The sequence below is a fragment of the Mus caroli genome, chromosome 15, assembly GCF_900094665.2.
Source record: "Mus caroli chromosome 15, CAROLI_EIJ_v1.1, whole genome shotgun sequence".
NCBI lineage: Eukaryota > Metazoa > Chordata > Mammalia > Rodentia > Muridae > Mus > Mus caroli.
Window position 1 is genome coordinate 78,300,662 of NC_034584.1, and position 18,707 is coordinate 78,319,368.

The following is an 18,707-nucleotide window of genomic DNA, read 5'->3' on the forward strand; positions in this document are numbered from 1 at the left end:
CCCCAGGGGTGTGCCACACGGTTACCATGAGTCCCAGGCCACCCGCAGACACTTTGGAGTGCATGTGTGTCCTGAGCCAGTGACACAGGCACATTTTCATATTTGGATTTGTTTTCCTTTGTCAGCCCTGTTGGGCTGGGAGGTGTCCATTGTGGTTAGGGAGGGGATCTGGGGGTTCCAGTTTCCTCTTGGCCAACTTGTTCCTTTCAGATGCTAATTTTGCAGAGGCTTTCAAGTGAGCAGGTCATGGTGGTTCACCAGGGAAGAGGGAGGTCATGGGCTACCTCAGGTTGAAATAAGCAGCCTTCAGGCATCCTGCCGAAGACACCAAAGGCTCAGGTGCCTTTACCCTGAGCTCCTCCGCTGAGCTTGCCCTGTTGCTGGAGTCAGAGGCAGGGCAGGAGTAGGAGAACCATCCATCTCTCCTGGAGAGTTAGGAGCTGAAGGTCCAGCAGATGGTACTGCAAGGAGAAACTATATTTTCAAGATGTGTTATGCACAACCCTGGGCTCTTCAGAAGAGGTGACCTTGGAGAGCAACCTGGGGGACTTGGGGGGGGTGCAGTGAGGCTCTGTCAAAGGCTTGTTAGTGCTTGAGGGATGCAAGTGTGCAGAGAGGCCATTTTGTAAAGGCTGGGAGATGTGTAGAAGCGTGGCTATCTCGTCATAGCCACGGGAGGGAGGATGGACTACGGTCTAAGAGCTGTGAGAGGTAGGGGTTTGAGGGGCCAGTGGTGAGAAGTTGCCCAGTTGCGCATTCAGAGATTCTGGATGCTGAGGGGGAGGAGGCCGGTGGAGCTAGATAGAGGCTGTGGTCATCCAGAGGTAAGAGGAGGTGGGCCAGGCATGGGGGCAGCGGAGCTGGCCAAGAGTAGAAGAAGGGGGAGTCACAGTCAGTGATAGCGCTTAGGGAAGGAGAGTCAGGGATGCTTCATAGCTTAATCAAAACTTGCAGGCACCCAAGTACGACCTGGTATCCCATACCCAAAGCCTACTGGTACCAAGGAAGCCCCATGCAGCTGTTGCTCATTAAGGCAACCCTCACGCCCCCTGCTCCACTCCTACGGGGCAGTGTCAACCTGCAGGCTTCTCTGCTCTGGCAGAAACCAGGGGGATCAAGCAGAAACCCAAGGCAGAGCAACCAGAGAGGGCTATTTCTAGAACTGAGAGCTGAAAGGTTGGGAATCAGGGCCACCAAGTCCTTTCTAGAACTCTCTGTGTTCTCTCTTGCATGTCCTGCAGAGCGGGACGCCTTCGATACTCTTTTCGACCACGCCCCGGACAAGCTCAACCTTGTGAAGAAGGTAGATTATCTCCCTCCTTCCCTCCCTAGCCTGCTCCCCCCCCCCGCCCCCCTGTGCCTGTTCAGACTCTGTCTAGACTCTCTGCAGACCCAAGGCAAGCTGAGATGGGGATGAGAGACATTTGGAATATTCTAAAGTGTGCCTTGTGTATTGAGACCTCTCCCAGCAATGTGTGCTGTGGCGATGCTCTTTTACAATACTGTGCCATTAACTAGAGCATAGAGTTTGACACAGCCTTTTGGCGATAGCCATCAGAGGAGGGTTTGGAGTATGCCAGCCTGCCATATTGGGGGCTCGGGTCTGGGGGGTCCGGAGAAGGTTGGTGATGCTAATGTTGCCTTTACCTCTCTGCCTTGACAGTCTCTCATCACGTTTGTGAACAAACACCTGAATAAGCTAAACTTGGAGGTGACTGACCTGGAGACCCAGGTAGGCAGGGCTTCGGTGGAGGCTCTCTGTGGCCAATGCTTCTTGCAGCTCTCAACTCAGGTGGGGTGTGGGAATAATCAGGACCACCTTGTTCTCTCAGGAGAAGCTCCCAGAGTGTAGCTTGTGGTATTGCTCCAGCCCGACCAAGCTGGCTGCTTAGACCCTCCTCTCTGTTTCCTGTAACTGTGGCAGCCAGAGATGGAAGGCTGAAGCCAGGGAGCTCTGCAGGGTGGGAGTCCAGAGTTACAGTGTGGGCGGGCTGGCTCCTTCCCACTCTTGCTGTGGCTCCTGCTGCGTTTCTGCAGGCAGGCTCCGGTGTTCTTGCATCTGTAGATATATTACTTCCATCTTCTGTGGCCTCCTCCTGTGTCTGCATCTGAGTCTGCATGTCTGTATGCTGCCCAAGGCTCTCTGTGCCCCGTCTGCTTCCCAGAGCTAGAGTCTAGAAATGGATGCCTGAGAGCAAAGAAATGACACGCTGGAATAGAGCCCACCCTGATGACACAAGGACATCTGAGACCCTTTGTCCAAGTGAAGGCACAGGCACAGGGTCTAGGGGTTAGGATTCTAGCTTATTTAGGAGAGACACAATTCAACTTTTAGTGCCCACCCCCAAGACTCCATCTGACCCTGCCACTGGCCCATTGTTGTGAGGGTCTCTGGGTCTAGAACATTCTGTGCCCTCTGCTTTAGTGGTGGAGACATGGCAGCCTCACATTTGATCCCATAGCAATATAGAGACGATGTCCCATCCAACCTGGGGCCAGCAAGATGGCTCAGCTGGTAAAAGTGACTGCCAAGAAAACCTGAGGACCCGAGTTTGATCCCGGGAGACCTACATCTTAGGAGACAAATGGCTCCTTCAAGCTGTCCTCTGATTACATAGGGACTGTAACACTAACCTGATGGCCCACCCTACACGTCATACAAATTACAGGAATAGTAATAAAATTAGTATCCATTTGGGGACTAGGGACAAAACTCTTTTGCCATCTGTACCTCAAACACTCCTTCCTCAAACTAGAGTGCCCTTGTAGTGGTGACAGTCTCTAAGCACACAACATGCCTTGAAGGCCCAACTGAATTTTCCCCTGGCTTAGTTGTGTGGTTGAGTTTTGGGCCGGAATCCTTGGTGCAGACATCCCTAATACGCAGCTGATCCATCCTAAACCCCTGGGCATTTTCTTCTATGGCTTTCTCTTTCTTTAACTTCTTCTCATTTGCTTTTCTAATTAAAAAAAGTAATTCAGGTTCATCGTAGAAATGTCTGAAAATGAAGATAAGGAAAATAAACAAAAGTTGCCCTAATCTAGCACCCTGAGGGCGCTGCACCCTGGGCTTTGTTCCAAGTACTACTGGGTATTCTGGGTGTAGGCAGTATAGTCTGCTTTATGGAGCGGATTTTGTGTAAGCGTGTGTGTGTGTGTGTGTGTGTGTGTGTGTGTGTGTGTGTGTGAGAGAGAGAGAGAGAGAGAGAGAGAGAGAGAGAGAGAGAGAGAGAGAGAATGTCTATGTGCACATACGTGTGAGTGATTTGCAAATGCATCTCTTATTCTTGGCTGTTTGTTCATGCAGCACGCTTGCTGTGTGACACTTTCGATTTCCTGAAGCTCGGGAAGCTAAAGTGAAAGGCTGCTTCTCTCACTCCCTGATGTCCCCCACCCCCAACTCCGCCTGGGTCTCTTTCAAAGTGCTCATGCATAAAACAACACACTCCCTTTAATAACAGTCGTTTACACTGGACAGCTGTTGTGTAATTCGTTGTTATTTTTTTTTTCTCCCTAAATACATGGGCATCTTCTTGAGAGAGATGGATATCTCTGTCTGAAGCTATTTCGCTTTTCAGTCTGTCAGAGGGCGTCTCCCTCCCTCCCTTCCTCCCTCCCTCCCTCCCTCCCTCCCTCCCTCCCTCCCCTCCAGACAGGGGATTCACCTTTGCCTTAGATTCACTTTGTAGCTTAGGCTGGCCTTAAACTTTTGGTCATCCTCCTGTCTCAGCCTCCTGAGTGCCAGGGTTATAGGCGTGTACCACTATGTTAACCACAGCTTTCTTAGGTTGGGAGGTGCGGCTCAGTAGCATAGCCATTTGCTGAGCATGCTCAAGGCCCTTGGTCCCTTCCCCAGCACTGTTAAAATCATTCCCTTCCCTTCAGGTGTGAGGCTGCATTGGCGTTAAGCGGCCCTGTGATTGGACCCCCTTCCTGTTCATATGCTGCCTAGCAGGTGCTCTGCCTGTGGCTATTTGTGCCCCATTCGTTTCCTGGGGGGGGGGGGTTGACATCTAGAAATGAAATCAGACATGAGGTTGTAAGTACAAAGCAGCATGCACCATGCGGCCTGGGAAGGTCTGATCATGGGAGCTGGCACCAGCCATGTGGGCAGGTGACCTGTATCTGCTGTCACCTGCCTTTCTTATGTGATCCTGCAAAATACACACCTTAGATCAGGGGAAAACCTGCATTTTTGCTTGTTTTGTTTTGTTTTTTCTTCTGGGCTATCATACAACGTACAATTTAATTGGATGGTGCTGGCATCCAATTAAATCTATGCTTGGTGGCTGGTCTCCTTAAAAGGCCTGCCACCCGCTAACAAATGACCTGATGCCCTTTGCTTGTTAGAGACAATCTCCCCTACCCCCCACCCCCCAGATCCTGGTTTTTAAAATCCGATATTTCTGATGTTCCCTTTTCTATGTAAGTCTCCAAAGGGGTGACTGGCCTTCTTGGGGTTCATTTACATATTTGAAGTTGCTAGTCTCTGCAAGCTGAAGGCCTCCAAAGCTTCCCATCCATCCCCTCTTACCTCTCCAGGAGTCCTGCCTGGGAATCTCAGAAGACTGGTGGAGGTCTTCTGTGGACTTGCCATTCACTCCTGCCACCACTGACCATGTGTATGGAGGTTGACATATGTCTGGTACCATTGGAAGCTACCTTTTGTATTTTAGTAGGTTTTTCAAGGGCCAAATTCAGGGCCCAGCAAAATGGTCCAGAGGATGAAGATGCTTGTCTCCAAGCCTGACAACCTGAAACATGATCCTGGGAACTGCATGATCGAGGGAGAGAACTGACTCCCCCAAAGTGTTCTCTGACATCCAGATGTGCAGCATGGTGTGTGTGTGTGTGTGTGTGTGTGTATACAAATAAATAATGTAATTAAAAGAGAATCAAGGGGCTGGAGAGATGACTCAGCCATTGAGAGCAGTTGTTGCTCTTGTAGAGGAAGGACCTGGGTTTGGTTCCCTGCACCCACATGGTAGCTCACAACCATCTTTAACTCCAGTTCCAGGGGATCCAATGTACTCTTCTGATTTCCATGGACATTAGACATGTACATTGTGCATATACGTACACACATACATACATAGGTACATACATGCATTTATACATACATATATACTTGTAGATAGAACATTCATACACAAAACATCTAAAAAATTTTAAAAAATATTCAATCTCAAGACTTTTGACTATTACTTGCACAGTAGTGATGTTATCAGCTGTCTTAGTCAGGGTTTTACTACTGTGAATAGACACCATGACCAAGGCAACTCTTAAAAGGATAACATTTAACTGGGGCTGGCTTACAGGTTCAGAGGTTCAGTCCATTATCATCAAGGTGGGAGCATGGCAGCATCCAGGCAGGCGTAGTGCAGGAGGAGTTGAGAGTTCTACATCTTCATCTGAAGGCTGCTAGCAGAATACTGACTTCCAGGCAACTAGAATGAGGGTCTTAAAGCCCACATCCTCAGTGACACACCCACTCCAACAAGGCCACACCTCCTCCAACAGGGCCATTTCCTGGGCCGAGCATATACAAACCATCACACCGCTGTCTACTTTGAGCGGTGATGACGTATAAATCGCCACAGTTAAGATGGTTAGACAGGGGACAAAGTCAACAGAGGTTGGGATTGAGAGGGCAGGTGCCATGTGACCCCCATGTGTGAGGCCCCCCAAGAATAAAACCCCTAGAGACAGAGGCTGATGGCGTATATTCCTATTATCAACTCCCAGTACCCACACAGCGGCTCACAACTGTATGCAACTCTAGTTCCAGGGTATTCAATACCTTCTTCGGACCTCTGTGGGTACATGTGGTACACATACACATATACACACATTCATATAAAATAAATCTAAAAAATAAGGGGGTTGTTGGTAAATTTTGTGTAATATATTTCAGGCACTCATTGCTACCTCTGCAAATGAAGCTATTGCCTCTTCCTGGCTTGCTCAAGGAGAAACAATAGGTGTCAAGAATGAGGGTCCTTTGTTCTATACCCCTGATCCCCTCCTGTGGGTGACTAGGGCACCAGCCTCCTCTCCTCTCCTCTCCTCTCCTCTCCTCTTCCTTTCTTTTTCTTCAATGGATTTATTTATTTATTTATTTATTCATTTTACATCTGGATTGGTGTCCCCCCCCCCCGACCCTCCCCTCATCCCGTGGCCTCTTCTTTTCTTGAGCTCTGCTAAGGGTTCACAGGACAGGGTGGGAGTGCTGGATAAAGGTGAGGTCCTGGAATGGGCACTGCAACCAATAGAGCAGCCCCACATTTTCCTGCACACACGCAGGGGGTCTGTCCACTGCACACACACACAGAGTGTCAGTCTACTGCACACACAGAGGGAGTCTGTCCACTGCACACATGCTCCAGAATTGCCATTGAGTTTTCTCTGTAGTTTGCAGATGGTGTGTACCTAGTTCTACTTCTGGGCCTCCTTGAAGACTACTTTGTCCCCCTTCACAACTTCTACCTGACTCCTGACAGCTTTGACCAGAAGGTAAGTGACTTATTTCCTGGGAGCGGGCCCAGCCATGCTCCCTGGGGGAGATAGAAGGAACATCCCTTGGTGCCAATGGGCAACTTCAGCTCCTCAGTAATATCTGGGATTCAGTCTGAGCTCCTTGGAGACAGACTGAGAAACCCCTTAGTAGCATTCATGCCACTGTATGAGGCAAGTGTGTTGCTTGGTCATGCCCCCGACATGTCTTTCCCATAGGCTAATATTGTTTTTAATGATGCTGGTCGCAGCACCCTGGGTTTCTCTGTTTTGGGAGCCACTAAATGTCATGTCCCGGTATGACACACGTGTGGCTTTGCAGCGTGTGCCTCCTGCTTCCCGAGCCTGGCTACGTCAATTTGCTTCTATTTTTCTTCCTGGCACATTGGGCTTTTTCTCAAATATTTACAATAGTCCTTCTGACTCTGCTGGGGATGGGTTCCAGGGCCCCCTTGGGGACTGAAGCAGGCAGATGCTCAAGTCCCACATGTGAAATGTCGTATACAGCACAAAGCCTACGCATTTCCTCCTGTAGATGTGAAATCCTGTCTGGTGGCTTATGATACTTAATGCAAATATGCAAATGATATGGAAAGTAGCTGCTTTCTGTATTGTTAGGGAGCAACAGTGGAGGGTGCTTGTTCAGTATGCTACAGAACCCCCAGACACTGTCTATTCAGAGTTGGTATCATCTGAAGCTCTGTGTGTGTATGTGTGTGTGTGTGTGTGCGCACGCGCATGCATGTGGGCACACGCGTGCTCGCGCATACACACTCACATTTGTGTGTTTATCTGTATGCATGTGTCTGTATGTATGTCTGTATATGTGTATGCCCCACTCTGTGTATACATACATGACTGTCAGTGTGTGTACTTATGTGTGTACATATATATATATACATTTATATGCCTGTATATAAATATGTATGTATGTGTACATATATATATATGTGTGTGTGTATATATATATATACATGTATGTATATGTATATATGTCTCTATGTTCATGAGTGTACACATATAAGCATGTATGTGTATTCATTTATATAAATATATATGTTTATGTATGTGTGCATATGTGTTCATGTATTCATGTATGTGTGTATGTGTCCTCATATGCCTGTGTGTGTGTATATATAGATATATATGTGTGTGGGTGTGTGTATATGTGTGTATGTATATATATGTTTGTGTGTATACATGTCTGTATATATGTGTGTATGTATGTATATTTTATTTCTGTGCCTGGTTTTCTAGAACATTCCTTCCGCAGAAGCCTATGGGCCGGCTCTTGAGTGTGTGCCCGTCTCTGCTCTTCCTGTGCTCTCGGTCCTTCCCAGGCTCCCTGCAGTTAGGTCTGTCACTGAAGAGTTAGTGCCTCACTTCTGGGGACTTGGCAAAGACTAGCCTGGGTTGCTTGCGACTCATGGCACCTGCCACTTTATTTTTCCAAAGTGCGAGGCCCATGAGGCACGGAGGCAGACGGTGGCAACCGCGGTGGGAGCCAGGGTGACAGCAGAGAACGGGCTAGTGTTTATCAATCTGCCGGTTTCTGGCACCAAGCAGTCTGTCTGCTTGTGGCCAAATGTCGTTCCTATCGTGCCTGCAGAGATAGAATTGGACAGATTAGAGAGGTCTTGGCATGTTGGAGTCCACACTGGGGATGGAGGGAGAATGGATACAGTGAGGAATGAGCGGTACAGAGCTTGTTAGGACCATGGAGCTGCTGGAATTGTAGACACCAGAGGTTAGACTGTCTGGTGGACAGGTTTGTGCATATCCAGGCCCCTATGTGGCTGTACTATCTCCAGGAAATCGTGTCTTTCTTTAAACTAATAAGGAGGCTGGTGAGAACAGTGGATTTAATCAGTTGAACTGGGTCTTTGTCCAAACAAGGCTTTGTACAGATGGCAGAAGCCCATTCCTCAGCTTGACTTTCTCTTTGAAACCAGGATGGACATCTATGCAGGCCACTGCCCTGACCTACAAATCAAGGACACCTCTGGTGACGAGCACACAGCGAGAGGGTCCTCCCACTCTCCGGGGAGATGGGAGGTCAGGGTGTTAGACTCTGCAGGCACCTGGGGCCCCCTCCTCAGGCGGGCATGGGAATTGGGTCCCTTTCTTACATATTTACGTATTTGTTCTGACCTCTTCCTCCTCGGGGTAGTGGTGAGGGTCGTCACAGCAGCGATTGCCACGCCTCTATGAACCCTGACCTGTGTGAGGGCTGGGAGGACCATGCCCTGCACTGAAGCAGGCAGTGCCTCTGATCAGCTCTGTGGCCTGAAGCTGAGGGTCCTTTGCTTTGGTCCCAGGCATCTTGGTGACATCTCAAGTGTGCTGAAGGAGCAAAGATTTGGCAAGCAGAGTAGGGAGTTGTACAAGGGAGTGCTCCCTCAAGCGTAGCAGAAGCAGGTATCTTTAACCAAAGATATCAGGCTGGGGAGTGTTGTTCAGTTGGTAGAGTGCTTGTCTCGAAAACACCCGTTCTGGGCTCCGTCCCTGGCAATGTGTAAACAGGCACATGATAGACATCGGTAATCCCAGCACTTGACTGGTGGAGGCAGGAAGATTAGAAGGTCAAAGTTATCTCCCTATACTTAGAGGACAGCCTGGGCTAAACGAGACTGTCTCAGATAAAGACAAAAGCAAACAGCATTAGGTTGGAGGACTAGCTCAGAGGCAGAGCTTGTGCCAACTGCACAGGGCTTCACTCTCAGCACTGGGGTGGGAGTGGGGGGTGGTGGGGGTGGGGTGAGCCACAGGACTGGGCAGCCCAGACCCTGTGGATTCCTGCCTTCTGTTAATTCATAATTGACATTGTAAGGGAGATTATCGCTGGCATTCCTGGCTCACTCATAGTGGAGTGGCAGACAGTGGTACTGCTGGAGAGACGGTTGGTCACTATGAACCCTAAGGCCTGTCCAGCTGGCACCTGCTATGTCCTTGCTGGTTTGATGGTCCATCTCCCCACCCTCCTTGGCTCAGGGCAGATGGAGGCTGCACGTGGTTTGGTTGGTTTTGACCCCTATAGACTTTAAGTAAGACAAAGAGGCTCCCACTCAGAGCTTCTCCAGCTGTTAGCAGAAAGGAAGCCTCAATTCCATGGGTAGGGTAGGGCAGGGCAGGGCAGTCACGTAGACAGATGTTAGTGGACAGGGCCAGGGACCTCCATGCTGGCCCTTGAACTAACCTCAATTCCAACAGGGTCCCCCAATTGCCTGAAGGACAGTGTACCCCACAGAGACACAGTCCAGGAATGCCCAGTTTGCCCAGCTCCTTGGTTATCTGACAAGGTAGCATGAAGCTGCCCTGTGCTCAGCTGAGTGCCTTTGCAAGGGACTTGTCTTCCCTCAGACTCAGTTTCCCGATCTGTCATTTCTCACCATGTAGTAGATGCTGGCTCGTGTGTGGAGGAGGGCGGGCTGGGAGCTGCCATTCTTACATCATTCTTCCAGGTCCCTGACAAGGGAGAGAGGGACTGTTGTGTGGTTCCCATCGACTCCCTGTGCCCTGTCCTGTGTCCTAGTGGGCTTTGTACAAAGAGGAAGAGTCAGTCCTTTCTATACAGGAAAAAGGATTGTGTGGGCATGGCCGAGTGTTAGGGACGTGGACCTTACTGGCGCTGACCCTGCTCCTGTCTTGTCCCTGACAGGTGCACAACGTGGCCTTTGCCTTTGAACTGATGCTGGACGGAGGCCTCAAGAAGCCTAAGGCACGCCCTGAAGGTAACACCCCACCAGAGCAGCTCCAAGCATAAGAGAGGGACAGCAGGGGTCAGAGTCCCAGGCAACCTACATGTCCTGTGGATAGATAGGTGGCAGGCATCTTTCTCCTACGTGGGTGGCAATAGAGCCTGTAGTTCCTGGAGTCTGGCCTCTTCAGTCAACTCTGTTTCTTTTTGCAGATGTGGTGAACTTGGACCTCAAGTCCACTCTGCGGGTCCTTTACACGCTGTTCACCAAGTACAAGGATGTGGAGTGACAGAGCAACTGATCCTCCAGGAACAAGTGCTAGGCCAGAAAAATGGGTGCATCCATCCACACAGTCCTTGTTTTCCCAGGAAACACCTTCCCGGGGAGGCCTCAGGTTTCCCAGGCCTCTGCTCCCTGCCCCCTGCCTGGTTTGGTTTTAACACCCCTCCCCCTCCCTCGCCCTCCCCACCCCCCCTTCCGCTTCTGCCCTGTGGTTCCCTAGCTGGTTAGGTCATTGAGAACTTGGTGCTTCAAATACCCTCTCCCGTTTAAGGCCTCACTTCTTTTTCTCTGCCTCCCCCCCCCCCCCCCCCCCCCCAAAGATGAAAAAGGCCCAGCCTAGCCCTTGGCTGTTGAGGGCTGTCCACCTGTGCTCCAGCCCACAGAGCAATTACGGCAACAGCCCTGGCTCCAGGGACTCCGCCCCATTTGTCCTCAGGAATCCCCCGGTCTGGGCTCTCCTTGGAAGCAAGGGTCTCAGTAAAAAAAGATCCACTCAGTTTTTCACTCCTGAGTCTCAGAAGATTTTGACTCCTGACGTGTGTCTCCACACACCCCCTCCCCATCCGTCTTGCGGTTTGCTGCTTTTAATGGACCTTTTACATGAACTCTCAGGACCCAGAATGCCTTGGGGCCCCAGGGTAGTGCATACGGTGCATGTCTGGGTCTCTTGCTGGCTCCGAATGTGCAGCTTGAGAGCCGGCTTGGAGTCGGAACCTCCCGTCTCGGAGGCCCTGTTAGGGAATGGACACATTTTTAGAGACTTTACAAGAAGGTGGGGATCTATTACAAGGGCTGCCTGACCACGGGCTGCCTGACCACAGCCTACCAGCGAGCAGCCAGAATTACAGAGGCTGTGTGTCTGACGGCTCTGGAGGCTGAGGGTAGGAGGCAGAGTGCTGGCGGGCTGCCTTTCTCTGCCTTCACACCGTTCCTCCTCCTCCTCCTCCTCCTCTATTAATCTCCTCTTCATTCCGTAGTGGAACCATCCCCTGTATGACCTCGCTGACCCCATGATGTTGGCAAGCCGCCCCTCCCCCCCCCCCCCCCAGTCTCCAAATGCAGCCTCCCTCTGACCAGCCAGGAATTGGTTTGTGGGCTGTGTCTCAGCTGGCAGTGGGACCTAAGAGATGTCCACATCCCTCCTAGACACTGCTGGTATCCCCTACAGCATGACCTACAAGAGAAAATCCTGCTGCTCCCTCAAGCCCTTCACCACCCACTTCCCCTTGACTCTGGAGGTGGTGCCATGGCCGTCTGGCTCCTTGTCTCAGGAATCCTGCTTCTGTGGTTCACCCCCACCCCCACCCCCTTCTCACGTTCCTCCTGCCTCTCACCTGCCGTGCAGCACTGTTCACGGCAGCTTACAGGGAAACCTCCCTTTCCTGATTCCCACCTTACCACAAGACCCAGGGCTGTGGGGTGAGGTGTTGCTACCGAACTGAACACCAGCAATGATGTTCCAGAAAGCATTTCAATATCTTCCCTTGGTTCCACTGCTGCTAAGCTGGGGATGGGGCTTGGAATAGCCGCTCCGGTGGAGGAGGCTTCCCAGCAGGGGAGAGAGATAATTAAAATGGCATTACCGTGTCTCCCTGTGGGATGCGGTGACATTAAAGAGCCACACTGACAAAATACCCGGGACTGGAAGGTTCTGTGCTGCCTTCCTCGCAGACACAGAACCACAGCAGTATCTGGGAGCTGCTGGGACCGCTTTGCTCTGCTCACAGGCAGTCTGGGGCAGGGAGCCTAGATGCAAAGACCTACCGTGCTGAAGGGAGGGAAAGAATTGGTCTGGGAAGGGCGGTGGCTTCCTGGGGTTCCCTATCTGGAGGACACAAGTCCTGCTTGGAATGTAAGCAGGCTCCTTTGCCTGGGGCAGAACTTGGGAAGCCAGGGTTCTATGAAGGCGCGACTTCCCCCATTGACTGAGCGCGGAGGTGTGGTTCTCACACACCAGTGAAGGGCTGGCCTTACTGTCCCTTCACTGCGGAGCTGGCATTCATACCATAGCCTGGACAAAGGCACCAATAACTAAGATGTCTAGGCCAACTTCAGGGCCACCTGCATAAGGCAAGGCTTTCTTCGTAGAAAAAAAGGGAGAACCCCCCACCCAGATGACCTCAGGTGATCAGTGCCCACCCCCAAACTTTCCCACAGTTCTCTTCGGGGCAGGGGCTGGAATACAAACACTTCTCTTTGAGCTGTTAATTTGAGGCCATTCTGGAACCTTCTACTGCTTGGATCTTCATTCTCTCCTGATATTGTTGAGAGGTCTGGCCACTAAAACTCTTAGCAATGTCATCAGGGACAGGCAGGTCTGCACCCCCTGCCCCCAGGTCTGCAAGCCAGGACTGGGTTCCTCCCTTCTGCCCTGCCCTGATTGGCACATCCCCTCCAGCTCTCCAGCCTTCTGTGGACCTGCAGGCAGCTCTTGTACCACCTTCACACTCAGTTGTGCAAGTCCTGAGCTCAGGGCCCCCTGCATCCTTCCTCATCGGCCGACCAAGGGGAATCTTATATCCAAGCAGCCGAATCCGTTACGCCCCCTGTGCGGCCGCGCTTTATTGTCTTTTTAATTGTTTGAAGTAATGTGTCCTTTGGATTTCTGGATATTAAATAAAAACCACTAAACCCCCGGCTGTGCTTTGATCAGACCCTCCTGGCAGACAGCAGGGACAGCGTGCTTGCAACAGCTCAAACTCATGGCTTCCTGTGCCAGACATTCAGGCGGGAGATGAAGCTGGGGGTGTCACAATGTGCTCTGACTTACTCTAGTTATGAGCTCCGATACACACCAGCTGGCCTCTGGCTCCTTGCGGGGCTGCTTCTCACACATTTCCTGTCCGTTCTCCCTGCACCGAGCTGGGGCTGCATCATTTCACATTGCCAGGCTGGCTTGAACTCTCCCCTCTGATGCTACCAGGCAGAGGCTGAAGGAAGAGACTGGTGAAGAGCAGAAGGCCTGGGGGCTGGGCTCCCCTGCTCTCTCTGTGGAAGGAGTAGGAAGTCAAAGCCAGTCTGTGATGGCCACCTCAACTTGGCATTTTGTGCCCCCCTCCCTTGAAGAAGTGCCACGCTTCTGGTACATTTTCTCTACAGAGTGAGAGCCAAGAGTTCAAGGGCAGCCTGGGCTACATAGTTCAGGGTAGCCTGAGCAATAGAGTGAGAGCCTGTCTCAAAACAGTTTCCCCTACCCATGAATGCATAGCTGGCCTGGATAGGAACTCAGTGATGCTATTTAAACAGACAAACTAGGGTTAGGAGATGGCCCCTGGGTAAGGTGCTTGTTGGGTAATTGGGAAGACCTGAGTTTTAATCTCCAGCTCTGTCTGCTGGCTGTGGTACTAGGCCTCCATAATCCCAAGTAGAGACAATCTCTGGAAACTCAGGGGCCAGCTATCCTGGGGAACACAGCATTGGAATGTCAGCATCCTCGAGAGCTGGCACCTCCAGTTGTCCTCTGACTGCTACACACATGCCATGACATTCGTGTACCCTGATTCACAACAAAAGAACATGTGTGCATACGCATAGACTTTTTTTTTAATGGCTTGCTTAAAAGGACAAAATGTGGCTGAGAGGGATTTAGGTATTGGATGGGCTCCAGCCCGGCTTGGTTTGTCAGTGACTGCTGGTAGGTTAATTTGCCAGAGCCTTCCAATTCAGAGGGAGAGAAACCAGCCATCTTCAGTACCGTGTCCCTAGGCGATGTGTTGTCATGTCTGGATTGGTTCTCACCACTCTGAGCTACCAGCCTGTTGTGGAGGCTTGGCTTGCTACTGACATCCTACAGCTCACTAGACAAGGAAGAGTGTCTCCAAATGTTACCGTGCTCAGTCTGGGACACCCTGAGGTAAACTACCAGCTCCTGGGGCAGTCAGTAAATCTCTCCTCGGCAGCTAGGGCCACAGAGCAGTTGGTAAAGTTCTTGGCTAGATACTCCAGGTCTTTTAAGGAAGCTGAGATAGAAAGAGCGCCTTGAGCCGAAGAGTGGACCAGGGTGCTACATCAAACCCCAGCACTACATAGATCACACATGGTGGCATAGGTCTATAGCCTCAGCACCAGGGGGGATGGAGTCAGGAGGATCAGGGATTCAAGATCACCCTCTGCTATACAGTAGCCTGAGCTACATGGGACCCTGTCGAGGAAAAATGTGTGTGTGTGTGTGTGTGTGTGTGTGTGTGTGATGTTTTAGTTTGCTTTCTATTGCTGTGATAAACAGCAGGGCCAACGTGGAGAGGAAAGGATTCATGTCAGCTTATCCTTTTACATGACACTCATTGACTGACTGAACGATGGAAGGCAGGTACTAAAGCCAGGCAGGAACCTGGAGGCAGGAACGGAAGCAGAAGCTACGGAAGAATACTGCTTACTGGCTTGCTCTTCATGGCTTGCTCAGTCCTCTTATAGAACCTGAGACCACCAGCCCAGGGGTGACACTGCCCACAGTGGGTACAACAATTATTAATCAAGAAAATGTCCCACAGGCCCATCTGGTAGAGGTGTTTCCTGAGTGGAGCCTCTCTCTTCCCAGAGGACTCTAGTTTGTGTCGAGTTGACTCAAGAAAGTGTCAAGTTGGGGAAAAACAAAAACAAAAACAAAAAAACACCTTAATTAACACATACCAGACACTGGTGTTTTAAGACCAGCTGTGACATGTGGTCCCTCCAGAGACCTTCTGATTGGTTCTTCCCAATGGGTCTTTTTCTGGGGTTTGGGAGGTGGGTCTTAATTGATCAGAGCCAATGGAGTGGCTGAGTTCTGGATCAGGAGACTTCTGGTAAACTAGGGTGACAGGGCATAGCAGGGTATGGTTGAACATGTATAGGAGCTCAAAGCCAGCTCAGAGGAGGACACAGAGCTGAGGGCTCCATGGGCTGCCAAGGCCTCTGTACCCCTTATTTCTCCCAGAAAGGTTTTGTTCCATTATCCTGGGCTGACTGTCAGTTGTCAGGCCCCCGGTGAAGCCCCCCAGTTCAGGGCTTGTGTGGGGTCCTTCCTTCCTTTGTCGCCAATCTGGGGATTGTGGCCACAGGGAATTCAGACAAGGAAGGAGCCACAAGCTGGGACCTGTGCAACCCTCCTCAGGCTAGAGCTGGGGCACTGCAGCCCGGGGACAACCTCTTAGAGCTGAGGTGAGGCCTGTTGTGGAGGCCCCATCTTTGAGCTTCAGGAAGTTATTGTCAACACCATCAAGGGTGGTTTTTGCACTGGGCAAGGTGTGGGGACCCCCTATGTAGGCCCTACACAGAGGGAATTGTTTACTGAGCATCTACTTAGTCTCACACTTACTCATGAACTTCACATCTGTGATGAAGGATTGTTGGAGTCTGGCCCCGTGTGCATCTCTCCCCATTGACCATGGAACATTTTGATTCACTGGCTTTGTGGACTGACATATCAAATGACCCACAGTGCCTGGTGAACAATTCAGAGTCCATGGTTGCTTGGGGGTACTGTCTTGGTTTTGTTTTCTGTTGCTATGACAAAATGTCTAAGACAGTAATTTATAAAACACCGAGGTGGGTTTGGCTCCTGGTCCTTGAGGTTGGGGAGCGTATTCTCCAGCGGCATTGACATCGGTTATGGACTTTCCAGGACAAGAGGGCAGAGCACATTTATAGAGATGCAAAATAAGAGTTCTAGCTTGGGACCCCCTTTTTCTTATAGCACTGAGCCTGAAAACCCCACTTTCAGAATTTCATCCAATCCTACTTCTCTCCCTCAAGCCCCGCCTCCAAACACCATTAGCACGTGACTAGGGGTCAGTTTCAACCTGTGAACTTTTGGTAAGGGACACATTCAAACCACAGCCTGTTCAGGTTTTAGCCTATACTAGGACTGCTAGCAAGCTGTTTGGGGTTGGGGGTCGAGGTTCTCAACAGGAGGGAGTTGTGATATAATTGGGCACCATTGTGGCCACAGCTCTGAAGTCAGGACTGAGACATCTCCATAGCCCACTGCCCAACATCCTGGTGCATTTTGCCTACAAGGAGCCTCTATGGACCCACTGGCTCAGAAGAACCAGGTGCCTGAGCTGTGGGCACTACCGCTAGGGTCAGGTGTAGATCTTCTCTCCCTAGTAGACAGTCTTGTAAGCACTGAGATCTGGGCATGGTATACATGACCTTGGCGTCCAAAGAGCCTCTATCACCAAGCACTCGAGGCCTCCTCCTTAGCTGCAAGAGAAGGGTCAACCCCTACAGTTTCATTTGGGAGGGATTGTCCTTAGATTTCTAGACAAATAGATCTCCAGAGGGCCATGGACTAGCATACAGGTGTCCCCAAAAGACATCTAGAAAGGGCTGTCCACTGTTGTCATGCCAGAGGATTTATAAACGGAAATAGAGTGTTCAGGGTACACTGGATGGATGGATAGTCTCTCCTAGGTAGCAAGGATGAGCCTGAACACGCTGACTGCACCGGGCATCAGGGGGAGCTATCCATCAGTACACTACACGCCATGCGTGGGAAGCTGACCTGCTATGACTTGCCCACTGGGTCCTGTTGACTTGATAGTACAGCCATAAGGGAGAAGAGCCAGGTGTCTTGTGGATGATGCCAGCTCCGCTGCAGCCTCTGTGTGTGTGTGTGTGTGTGTGTGTGTGTGTGTGTGTGTATTGCCTGCCCAGTCCGAGAGCGCCTGACTACTGGGCCGATTTGGATCAAGAGTCCCACTTGCTGACTGAGCTTCAGATGAGGAGCTCTGCTCTGGTAAGATCGTATAGAAGCAGGTGAAGTCCTTGGAGTCCTCCTGGTGAGGTCCCTACAGTGATCTCCAACCCCCTACCCCCAACGCCCTGCCCCCATCCATGCCCTCGGGTAGCACCTTCCTGTGCCAACTCTTGCATTGGCTGTCTGGCTTGCTTTGCCCAAAGGGACAATAACAAAAGTGACACTAGAGGAGATCTGAAGAGTCTCTGGGCTCTGTCTTCCCTGCTGGGGATGAAGGTCATGCAGTCAACAGCCATAAACCCTGCTTAACAGGAGCCTGGAAGCGAAGCTGTTATAATCAACTGCCAACTGGCTACAGATGTGCAGAGAGCCAGCCAGGGCCACACTATCCAGCCCAGCCCTGCTCAGCCTACTCAAAACCATACAGTAAAGAGGAGGGATATGGGGTTGAACCTCCAGACAGTTTCATCTGCTCCCAGACTGGATAGTTCCTGGAAATGTGGGGTTCCGGAGTCTGGAGGGAGGAGATTGGCATTCTCTGTAGGGCAGGCACCTCAGATGGTTGCTGGGGCTTTCCAGGGCGAGCAGGGTCTTTTTCTGTTGTTCTGGGGTGGGGCTCACGGTTACAAGATCCTTCCTGGGATTCGGAATGTTTGGATCCTCTCTGTACACAATGTCCTTCCTTCCCGTGGGGACTTCATGGACTGCGACTTTAGACTGTCACAATCCCATGGTTCACAGATTGAGGTTCTACATTGGTCTCTCAGCTGCACCCACCCAGCAACCCTGACACAGGGATACCTATAGCACCATTGTACGTCTCCTTGGTGTGCTGGCCAGAGCTCAGCTGAAGGTGTAAAGCCTGGACTGGTTCTTGCCATGTGTTAAATGTCCAGGTGCCCCCAAGAGCAGGCCCACCACAGTGTTGGATAAGCCCCACCCGTGGTATTTTGTGCAGAAGCCCCAGTTGAGCCAAGGCTGTGGACTAACCACTCTTGACTGTAAGTGATTCCTGGGGATTATGTCACCACATCCGTGGGGCTTCTCCCAAGATTCTTCTCTTTCACGGCCACTGGGTTCTCATGCTTCTAAATCCCCCAAAGCAAGACTCCTCCCCGGCTTTCCCCTCTCCCCCGTGTCTATTCCTAAAGACACACAGCCTGTAAGTGAGATTGACAGCATATTCTTTATTCTTTAAGGACCCAGTCCAGTCCTAGGAAGTCTGTAGTGGCCATGGAAGGCTTGGGGGGAGGGGGGCTCTGGGGAGAGGGCAGGCTGCTGGTAGCTCCTGTCAACGAATGGCACCAACTGCAGAGTCAGCTCCTAGACAGGAGCTGCCAGGGCTAGGAAGCCATGATGGCCACTGCTCCTGTTTGTCCTGCCCACCGGCTCTTTGTACCTATTCCTGTTCCCTGTCCTGACCCCTGTGAACCTCATTGCTGGGCTTTCTTGGGGGAGAGGCTGTTGGCAGGGAAGTGTATGTGGTGGATGTTGGGGGCATGTTCCTCTTTCTGTGCCCTCTACCAATCACCATG

The 18,707-nt window shown here is 51.1% G+C and overlaps 1 protein-coding gene across 2 annotated transcripts in view; it reads left to right on the forward strand.

Moving 5' to 3' along the window:
* Positions 1-13,124, forward strand: part of Parvb (parvin beta) — an 83,526-nt gene extending 70,402 nt beyond the window's left edge. The window contains exons 9-13 of one of the 2 annotated variants that reach the window (XM_021183070.2): positions 1,242-1,303; positions 1,664-1,732; positions 6,412-6,513; positions 10,172-10,244; positions 10,424-13,124. In XM_021183070.2, the coding sequence (XP_021038729.1) occupies positions 1,242-1,303; positions 1,664-1,732; positions 6,412-6,513; positions 10,172-10,244; positions 10,424-10,500 (383 nt within the window). In that variant the 3' untranslated portion in view covers positions 10,501-13,124. The remainder of the gene's footprint in view (positions 1-1,241; positions 1,304-1,663; positions 1,733-6,411; positions 6,514-10,171; positions 10,245-10,423) is intronic. The other variant, XM_029470070.1, reaches the window with a different exon arrangement.
* The last annotated feature ends 5,583 nt before the right edge of the window (positions 13,125-18,707 follow it).